A 10,717-nucleotide genomic window follows, 5' to 3' on the forward strand; every position below is an offset into this window, starting at 1 on the left:
TCCAACGATGGCAAATACGAACACCAGAATTTTTCCCGAAATCCAGCATTAGCTAACAATCAGCAAGGCGCTGAAACATGTCCTCGGGCCTAGTAAAATGTCGAACGCAGCGGGGTAGGTAGATCCTCGGAAAGAGAGTATGATCCTCAGAAGTAACATTCCATAAACCAGACCACCGGTAGTGGCGTACGGCGGTGTCCATCCTACAAAATCATATATTCGCGGTCGGCTAACAATGGGGTGTCAAACGCCGTAATTGCGATTGAGACTGGGGTACGCTTCTGTCCAATCATTTACCGCCGAGGAAAATAGCGTCGGGCTAGAAATAGTCTTAGAGATAACAATGGCTACTTGATTTCATTTATCAGAAACCCGAATTTTCTCCTGGCGGCAAATAACTGGATAGGAGGGCCCTTCCCCGTGCAATGCAACTCTCTACTAACTAATTACAGGTAGCCATCAAAAACTTACGTGGGCCAAGGCTGATACGAGCATGATCGATTGGCGGAGACGATAAGATGCACGTAGCTAGGAAAATAAGGGTTCTCTCGTGGACGACGTATACCCGAACAGGCTAATTAGTAGATAGAAACGCTAGATAAGAAGGTGAGCCGAGGGTGAGAGCTTTCCACTCCAGTACAAGGGAGGCTGCTCGTCTAAGTATTTTCGTATGCTATAGATATTATCGTCAGTCTAAATACTCCACACTGCATCTTGCTGTTTGGCTGGGCAGTTATGTGATATATATGTATCATGTGACGTGAATTTTATTTGCGCCCCCCTTTAAACGTCGTGCTTTCCTTTCCCTAACCACGGGCACCTTCGACATGTTTTTATACATAGTTAATCGATTTTCGTACCTATAACAGTTGCTCATACGCTTTATATTCCAGCCCATCGGCTTTTTCTCCCGTATAATCTCCCCTTTCATACAGAAGCTCACATTTGCAAACGAAAGTCCTAACGATCTCGAGTCTAATATCCCTTTCGACATCGAAGAGGGCCTTTCTTCAACATGTGAAACCTACACTGTGCGTTTGCAACCTTAATATAACCTAGACATCATAGGCGTCGGGGCTTCTGGCCAAGTCTATAATATTAGCGACCAAATTATTCTCAAGACCTGTCGAATTTTCGCACCGCCTAGCAGTGATGCCACTCGAAGCGACCTTTGGCATTACGCGTCGGACACTCTATTTCACTTCAATTTATTGAAAGATGAACGAACGATCTTGCAGCAGCTGCAAAGCAGACTACATCCCTATATTATACAGGTCATTAATACCGATCAGCCGGAAGGATTATATCTCCGCAAATATCGATAACTACCTATAGATGTGAAATCAACACAGGCTCGCCGGATTAGGTTATACCGCGATATTGCCGATGCTCTGCGCCATCTCCATAGCCTCGGTATTATGCATGCGGATGTAAGGGTTGATAATGTGCTTTATGACGATCGGTTTTCGGCGATTCTTTGTGATTTCAGCGCTGCCAGTCCTTACGGTCATCCTAACCCGGTCTTTCTAGATCTCCCACTTCCGGTTAATGGCCCCTCGCCGATTTTATCTGAGGCATCCGACATGTTTGCACTAGCTTCGCTTATATTTCATATAGAGCATGGATTCACGCCTGACCTATCACTTGAGAATGGGAGACTAGTTTTGCCTAAATTGAATTCGGGAAACCAAAGCATTGATAAAGTCATACAGACAGCCTGGCTGGGAAATTACAGCTGCTCGTTAGATATGGTACATCATCTAGCTTATATTGACTCCTAGACAAATCACTACGCCGAAAGCACCGAGGTATTTACTGACCTCTAAGGTTTGAAGACTTAGGTCATGGATTGGAAAAATTGCCGAAGATACAAATTTGGTAAGGCTGACTTTCTAGGTTCGAGAACAAGTTGTTTTTGTCCGCTGACTTGTCTATCAAGGATGCGTCCTCGAAGGGATTCTTTCAGAGGAGCAGTTGAAAGTACTGGCTGAACGATATGAGATGGATCCAGATGCAGATCTACGGTTTTCCTATTACAGCTTACCCTCGTAATTGAAAGAGTGTGATGAAAAAAGGAGTTCAAGATGGTTCCTATAGATGTATTTTCCTAACTTGCTTTCTACGGATGGTATCATCGGTGATACAACCGGCTTGGCCTAGGCGAGAGACCGAAGCTCTGCTTATAACTTATGTTAACCGCCAATTACGGGTACGATTACTAGGAGACACTTACAGGTGATGGTGTCAGTGGCCGTTCGAAGCTCCCCGGCATTTCGAGCATTTATCCCGCCGGTTATGAGAACTTCCTATAGGAACTTCCGGCTAGGGCTCGGCGTGATTCTTAGGGTATAGATGCGGTTCTCGTCTCACTTCCCGGTCTCCGCAAGCGAATATAGTTGTAGTAACCTAGATTTGACATATAAGGTTTCTTAAAAAATTAGCTACGAGACTGGCCTGGCTAGTAGGAAAGACTTACGACGTGATGAGGTGGCCTGACGTGGCGTAAATGTTGGTGTTGATTCAGATAGAAAGAGAAATACCAAATGTTCAAACAGTGCCTAAGCTGGGGCTTAAGGCCTGGTCAGGATCATATTCTTATAGTCCTGTCGTTTATTGCTCACTTTTTTTTTATCGCCCGTTCTATGTTCGGCGGCAAACAACTGGCTGGGAGCTTGCTTCGGAAATCTAGTACAGCTACCCTACCTTCTTTATTATAATTGCAATATATGATCTCAGTTGCATCGGGATAAAGGCTGACATGGCTAGCTAGGTCGAACCAAGCTGAGCTACTACTGAGAGTGCTTCGCCAACCAACGTAGCTGCCCGAGATAACAATATAAAAGTTCATGTATTAGTGCGAGACTTGAGTCGTCGCCTTGCATAATAAGGGTATTACCCCGCTTTCTCAGGGCGCAGCTCCAGCTGTGTCTCCTGCCAAAGCGTTCAATCGGTTATTAGTAGGTGTGCACAGAGCTTCATCCAAGTAGTAGAACCAGAGCAGATGAGCGGAGGAGCAAGAGTAAGCTACCAGGCTCCGTTTAACCCATGGGGAAAGATTCTCATCTTCTGTCTTAGTCCATTAGGCAATTTGAGGTAGATAAAGAAGGGAAGAAGGGAATAGCTCGCTGAGGCCTATTTAGTTGGCAAATATCTATTTTCCTCTCTGCATACACCGATAGCATAGTAAAAGACTGACCACTAATACAGATAAATCGCTATAAGATTCCATGAATACTATTAGTATAGTTATTATTCAGGGTGGGGTAGGTAGTGGCTAGGGGCGGTAGGTAGATGGTGGGATTTTTATTGTTGGAATTGGAATTGGATCACCCCGGAGGCGGGGTAGTCAGTGCTACGGCTCACGCCTTAATACACCCCCCTAGCAGAGGCGGTGTGATCTCAATAAACAGCCCTCAACCGCCCGCCCTTGCTATAACTATAACTTATTGACTCCATTTCATTCGAGGAACTGTCTCCGAGGCGAGTCCCTGTTTATCGCAAATATCATTTCGGAACCTGTAAGTGATGGAATACTTGCCTATCTGCCAGAGAAACAGCTAATATTAGTAGCTTATTATGTCCCGAGAATCTGCTCTACGTGTGCTCGTCATTGTGTCAAACCGGAGTTCATTATAGGATCAGGCCTGCCACTCTCCAGAGGACCTCATTTCGCCTGCTATGTAAGTCCTCGAATAATATGGACTCTTTGATAGACCAAGAGACACCCAGCCAGATACATTGCTCTTAGCGATATAAAAATGGGCAGTTCGCCTACTTTTCGTGTTCGATATCTCGAACAAGGATTATAATGCCGAACGTAGACATCTACCTGAACAGAACAATCTCCGGGTTGTAATAGTTCATTTCAGCACTAAACAAATTGCTTATGAGCCTCGTCAGGCAGAGCGCGAGAGAGTCAACGGCGATATCGCCCGCTTGCATGATTCAAATGGCTATGGCGCTGTTCCCCCTTTTATTGAAGATTACACAAAGGGAAGCCTAGTATATTTCAACCTACGCAGTATGACACAAAGTTAATCTACCTGTTAAACGACATATCTCATTTTCCCTTCGAGATCTTTACCTGAACGCGCATTATGGTAGAGTGGGCAGGCTGCAGGTTGTATAAGTGGTCTTAACCCATTCTGTATTTGTTGCTTGACTTGCCGGATGGTTTCCGCCGTAATTATGGGTTCGAATTGATTGTATTATTGCTCCGTAGGCGGGCTTGCTGCAAACTGTGATTCTCCAGTTACATATCTAATTCATGTTAGTGTTATGGTAGTGTGGAATTTTTCAAGATCTATATTTGCCTTTGATATTATTGTAAAGTGCTGGAGCTGATAAGAGAAAAGTTGAAAAAGATACTTTTCTTGTCGGGCGACGTACGGCGGCTTAGACACTGGAAACAATGAGGCAGTTAGGTGACGGGAGATCGATACTTATATCATTTATTTATTGTATAAACATTATATCTAGTGTATTGATTTCACGGATCATAGAAAAGGGTTATGGCCGGATGCGAACGGAAATTACGAGTAAAGCAAGGAAGCCTGGTTCTCGCGGGGCACCGGCTCGATCTGAACGGCGTATTGACATTACGATAAATCGACCTGTTCTGCAGCATTGTCAACAAATTATGTTTTCTTTCTTTCGGATGATGAACACTTGGACCTACGCCCCGAGTTTTGAAACTAGTGAGTTAAGGATTCATTTTCTACGTGCACGGCGTATCGGCCTTTTGCTTCCTAATTCGGACGGAAAAAACAGCTTTACGTACGAGTCCTGGTCTTGAATGCTAAGATAATAAAAAGGCCTCGATGTAGCTGACTTGTTATTAGTGCTGGATAAATGGCTGGGAAGGGACACCTAAAAGTTAAATCGTTGACCCCTGGTTTAATGTGCGCACAGATATCGACTGAATCTTATACTTTCTAATCATTTACCGCCGAGCAAATGGCACCGGGCAAAGAACTGGTCTAGAGTATTACAACAGAAGCTATGAAGCCCCGTGCATTAGTGGGAAGCTGGGTTTGCTACCCGTTTTTATTCACTCCTCTATTTAAAATTAAATACCTCTATCATGTAATCTTCACCTAACCATCAGAAAACCGAATTTTTCCCTGGCGGCAAACGATTGGATAGGAAGTACCCTTTGCTGCGCGATATAAGGCATTCCCCCCGGCTCTCGGCGCGCAGTATTTCCTGCTAATGGATTACTGGCGGGTATGAAAGGTCCGAGGCCAAGGCTTGAGACTGTGGAGGTTCCTCGTAATTGGTTGCCCCGTAATATCTGCAGGGTAGGGGCTTAAGGACGAGACCTAGTGAACGCCTAGTGACAACGCCTGTCTGGCATTGTGACTAGAAAAAGCAAGCTAAGATGACGTGTCACTGGAGTCCAACAGGAACACCGATGTCTTGGCTTTGGCCCCAGGGCTAAAGCCAAGACCTGCTGGCCTGAGGTCCTAATATTTCCGTACATCGCACTCTAGTTTCTCAACCTCATGGCTTTCGACCAGAATGAATCTTCTCGATCAAGTTCTACATGCGGCCACATACCTATCCACGAATCTACAAAACATAGATGTGGATATTTTACAACCGCATCAACGACAAGAACTGCAGGTTGCATTCGCCAGCTTAGGCCGAACTCTATAAGCTTCAGTTACAACAAGACTCTGTTTTCCTGTATCAGACCATCAACCAGACCATCAACCAGACCATCAACCAGACCGTCAACCAGACCGTCAACCAGACCGTCAACCAGACCGTCAACCAGACCGTCAACCAGACCGTCAACCAGACCGTCAACCAGACCGTCAACCAGACCATCAACCAGACCATCAACCAGATCCTCAACCAGATCCTCAACCAGATCCTCAACCAAATCCTCAACCTGGTCCTTCACCGGAACTTCAACCTCAAACTCATCTTCAGGGCTCGAATTCTAAGTGCGATGAAGCTTTGATATAACCTGAAGTTGTCTCCTTCATGGAAAAGCTCTACCGTAAATCCAAAATGATTCGCTCCTTCGTGAAGAAAACCGAAGTTGATGCGATCTCTAAGAACAATAGTTGGATAGACGATGATCCCCGCAACGTTGACATCGCGTTAGACACCCGTCAATCTACTCCTTCTCAACGATTCCGGGGATGGCTTGGGCGATACGCGTGGGCCGAAAGCTATATGATATGGGCACAGTCCACCTATAGCTGTTCTCGCACGTCGCTCCTAAATTTAGATGCAAAAGACGCAGAAAGCAAAGCGAAAGGTCACATTACTGAATACCTGTCTATCGTCTCCCAAGGTGAAACGACTCGGAAATCGATCCAACATGGGTTAAAGTATCATGCATTTAAGCATATTTATGGGAATCATGGAATCCTTGTGTTATTAATCCATTTGTTCACGGCATTCCGGGATCTAAACTACTCACATCTTCAATCACTAGCGGAGGTGATTCATGATTGCGAAGAATGGTCGACTCTGGCCGAGGAAAAGACAGAATGGCTGTCAAAATGCCGATCAGAATACAATAAGTCTTGCGGTAAGTAAGTCAAACGCTACGACAAAAAGTTATAGTACTCATATACATCCAGAGGAGTATAGACGCCGACAACGTAATCGCAAACGCTTGCTCGAGCTCGAGGGGTTGCCTGAACAAGGTCAATCTAAGCATGCCCGGACAAACGTACTCTCAACCTTGCCTACTGAGTCCATCAACGTTAATGGTAGCGTAGGCGACGGTATGATAGTTTTGATAGATACTTCTCTAGTCAACACTGACAGCGATCCCAGGCTACGACCCTTTCGAGGTCGACTTCAATTACCTTCTTCAAGAGCTCGACGATCAAAATCCTGAAATATCCGGAAACGTTCTCTCCTTAGCTGCGCGAGACAATGAGGCGGGACTTAATAGTAGGCCATATTAGGTAGCTCTTCTTTACGAGGGTATTAGCTTACTGTCTGACTAGGCTACGACCCCTTCACGGTTGACTTCAATTTTATTCACTAATAGCTCGGCGACAGGCCTACATAAGCTGGATATTCACCGTCCCGGTTATCTTTGATATCAATACGGAGCTTATTCCTCATTTCAGTAATTCCGGGCCTCTATTTCTCTGCTAAGAAATTGTACATTCTTAGTACATTTAAATTGTATGTGTTGCTATGCGTTAAGGGATTTTAATTCATAGGCAACAATCACCACGTCAATACCCTCTCCAGAGAGCGTCGGTATTCCTTCAATAAAACAATAGGTATCGATCGAAAGCGAACCGCCGGGGGAAAGAGACGCGGCCCCGTTGACAGGGATAATGATTAGGCGTTTCGTCGGATAAAGCGGGTTAAGGATCGGCTCGCCCTTATTAAAGCGTCGCACCGTACATGCCAAAACCTTATAAACTCAGTACACTGCCGACAGGGAAATGGTAGGAAGGAATATTCACATGAATGCCATCATTTTGAAGGTCCTTGTCAATCTCAACCTGCAGCGAATCTACCAATTTCGTGAAGTCTTCCCCTCCGTATCTCCATCCGCTTGGGGTCTCTACCTTATGCTTTGTGTCCCCTTGTCTGATTCGATCCCTTATCGAGTTAACGATCGATTTTGAGCGGAGTGATATCGTTCTAGGTCGCATTTTGGAGTAGTTGCGCAGAAGATCGTGTCATGGGAAAGGTTGTGGCTGGAGGGGCAGTGATAAAAGGTTGCTAGTGGTAAGGTTGCCCGATCTTGAAAGTTGGGTACACATACAGATTAGTTACAGGGTTTTGGTGGGGGAGTCTTGGGCACGTGACCTCATCTTGGTAGAGAGCTTCAACCGCGACTCTAGGATCGTCTAAATCTACGAGAGCTTGGACTTACTTGTGCTTAGCTAATATATTCGGGAAACCGAAGAGACTAGAACAAAATAGGAAAAAAGAGGCTGATTAGGAGTGGGAAATGAGTGTTCAATTAATACATCTCGGCGCGTTCTCACTCTTAATACCTTCTCTAGACCGTTAACTCTTCTCCTACTATAGTAAGTAGATCTATAAAAGGGATAGCCGCGCCCGTTGATCCTTCATTGCTCAACTCTCATCGCTGCGAAACTTTCTCTCTCTCCTTTCTACCGAAATGACTTAACCCCCCTAGGAGAACTTGTCCGATGAACTTCCATCTATCATTGAAACATTTTTTCCCGGATTTCTCAGCTTTTCGACTGATCTGGGTCTCCGCTGGTATTAACCCGCTGGCTTACTTAACCTACTTCTTTCCACTAATCGCCCTGCCGGCGATTGTAACGTTTTCATTGCTATGGTTCCTACGAGCTCTGGAGCCTGCCGTTTCCTTCTTTATCTCCTCCGCAGAAATCAGATATCGGGACACATTGTACCCGTCAATAAAGAAGTGGATGTCGAATACCCGGTTTTACAGCTAGTTAAGCGCTGTTATTGTCGGAATCAAGGACACCTTGGGATTTCTCTGGGACCTCGATGATGATCCACTTGAGTTCGCGAAAACAGACGACCCTACCTATCGTGGAAAATTGAAAAAAGTTCACTACACCCCTAGACAGAGCCGTTTTCATATTTTCCAACATGAAGCCTGCTGGCTTGCCCTTTACCGCGATCTATAAGATAATCGTAACGATCCGCTGTCGAGAAATGCGGAGAATATTTTCATATACTACTTCTCGTGGAACAAAACGGCACTAGGAAGTCTCCTAGATATCTAGAGATCATCGTATGCGCGAAGGCATACCTGACTTCCACTAAACATTCTGGAGAGGAAGCAGACCGTGTTATACATTTCCCAGCACTTCTAACCCCTAAGGGTAATACGCCTAGGGCAGACTTAAGATTTCATATCTTTATTAATATTAATCAAGATTGTCACCCTGGCTCTCCCCCGGAGGATTTCCCTCTGAGATGTACCGTTTTATGAAATTGAAAATAGATGTGAGCTGATTTCTCTACACGGATAATCAAGTCCAGAGTATGATGCTTTTTCTTTAGACGAATAGTCCCCTTTAAAAACAAAATGATGCAGAATCACTGTTTCTGAGAGCTCCGTTACTATTCTGATGACTTCCATCCTTGGAGCGTGATCCGGTAGTCGGCGATGATCCTAGTGAATAAGTTACTTGTTATCCTGATCCGTACTCTATTTACCACGCTAATGGGCGTTTCTGTTCTTGAAGCTTAGGTGTTGCCCTAGGCACAATATTCAGATCCAGCGAATAAGCTATAAAGTGATAATTATATTTCCCCTGTTATTCCTGTTATGCAATCGATAAAACGGAAACAATCTTAAGCGTCATAGATAATTATACACTAGCAGCTCAACCCGAGCAACGGAACATCGGGGATGCCGCAATTAAGTGGGAAACTAAGGATGAGGAAAGCACCGACACAAGCCCTAAACCTAAAGTTATCACAACTCTTTTCGAACGCAAACCTCTTAAGTCGCCATCAAAATTATCAAATTTGTAGTCACTCCTCACTATGTCATTACTACGATTTAAAGAAAAAGGACAGGAGTTCGACGTATCCCCATCTGCAATTCGTCGATTAATGATTGCAGAAGAAGACAAACATTACCCAAGAGGAGCGATCCGACAGCATATAATCCGGGAGCGTAAAGGAAATACCGATCCTTACCTACGACGATCCATTCAAGCAGGCAAGAGGCAACCCCGCGGCGAGCTACAAAATTACTCTGGTCTTGAGGCTACAAGGTATAAGAACCTTGCAAATGACTAAGGTAGTACATTCGACCGAAAATACTTAACGGCTATTGTATTAATAATTTCTAGATAACGAGGATTATAGGTCGATACTACTAGGGAAAGAAATTATTTACGTTAGACATTGCAACGATAGCATAAACCCGCGCACTATTTCATTATGCGTAAAAGACCTAAGTAGCAATATAGCATAGGAAAATCATCAACTTGACTCGGTCCTGAGACGCCCAGATTTTCAGTCGGCAACGTAAGCGGCCACCAACCGCGGATCACAAAGTAATTTTATGTTTACTTCTTTAACCTATAATTTCAATCCTGCCAAGGTTTCAATTAGTGTTTGAGATTATGAACCGGGACGGCGCTATCTAGACTTCCCTATTTATTGGGTTGAATTCCCCGACTTCGTAATTGAGCCCTATAGGAAATATCGTTCTCGATTAATGCTGCATTTAAATAGCTAGTAAGATATCCCGGGATTTTTCAATCCTCGCTAATCTCAAATCGCAGAATTATACTCCAGGAACATAATAACATCCTAACCTGACCTAGCTACAGAGTCACAAGACAAACTAGGAATGCTACTTTTTTTGCTATTAATCATTTAGGCTTGTCTTATTGTTCACGCGATATATGGAGTTTCTGTGTAGAGGCGAGGTCGCCCCCCCTTTTCCTTTTTACTATAGCCCAAGCCCATTAAACTAACTACTCGTTCAACGCAGTCTATATAATTATACACTAGCTCTTACGATTTGTCGCTCGTTGATCAGGTATGTTATCCACGAGAAATCACTGTCGTACGATTGTATATTCATAGTAACATAAATAACTTTAGGCATATCCCTGCCATCTTCCGCGCATAGCGCTTGTGACCGGATCAAGGAATAGCAGTGGTTATTGCCTAAAGAGGAGGATCTATACATAGCTGCGTTATAGCACTCGCGCGATATTCGTGAAATGTTCTCGCTTATCTCCTTTGAAGAATCGGGCGC

At 44.5% G+C, this 10,717-nt stretch overlaps 3 protein-coding genes across 3 annotated transcripts; 2 read left to right on the forward strand and 1 right to left on the reverse strand.

The window, feature by feature from the left end:
* Positions 1-5,211: 5,211 nt before the first annotated feature.
* N7482_006859 (uncharacterized protein) lies at positions 5,212-5,968 on the forward strand (the record flags this gene model as incomplete). The annotated part of the gene is made up of 2 exons (XM_056688984.1): positions 5,212-5,226; positions 5,696-5,968. 2 exons carry the CDS (start codon positions 5,212-5,214, stop codon positions 5,966-5,968), a joined length of 288 nt encoding a protein of 95 aa, XP_056541413.1.
* Positions 5,969-6,018: 50 nt separating this feature from the next.
* N7482_006860 (uncharacterized protein) lies at positions 6,019-7,015 on the forward strand (the record flags this gene model as incomplete). The annotated part of the gene is made up of 4 exons (XM_056688985.1): positions 6,019-6,547; positions 6,600-6,746; positions 6,799-6,918; positions 6,975-7,015. 4 exons carry the CDS (start codon positions 6,019-6,021, stop codon positions 7,013-7,015), a joined length of 837 nt encoding a protein of 278 aa, XP_056541414.1.
* A 153-nt stretch (positions 7,016-7,168) lies between these two features.
* On the reverse strand, positions 7,169-7,640 carry N7482_006861 (uncharacterized protein; the record flags this gene model as incomplete). Its single annotated transcript, XM_056688986.1, is given in 2 exon segments — positions 7,169-7,404; positions 7,415-7,640. 2 exon segments carry the CDS (start codon positions 7,638-7,640, stop codon positions 7,169-7,171), a joined length of 462 nt encoding a protein of 153 aa, XP_056541415.1.
* Positions 7,641-10,717: the final 3,077 nt, after the last annotated feature.

The sequence above is a fragment of the Penicillium canariense genome, assembly GCF_028826845.1.
Source record: "Penicillium canariense strain IBT 26290 chromosome Unknown utg000004l_segment0_segment0, whole genome shotgun sequence".
NCBI classification, from domain to species: domain Eukaryota; kingdom Fungi; phylum Ascomycota; class Eurotiomycetes; order Eurotiales; family Aspergillaceae; genus Penicillium; species Penicillium canariense.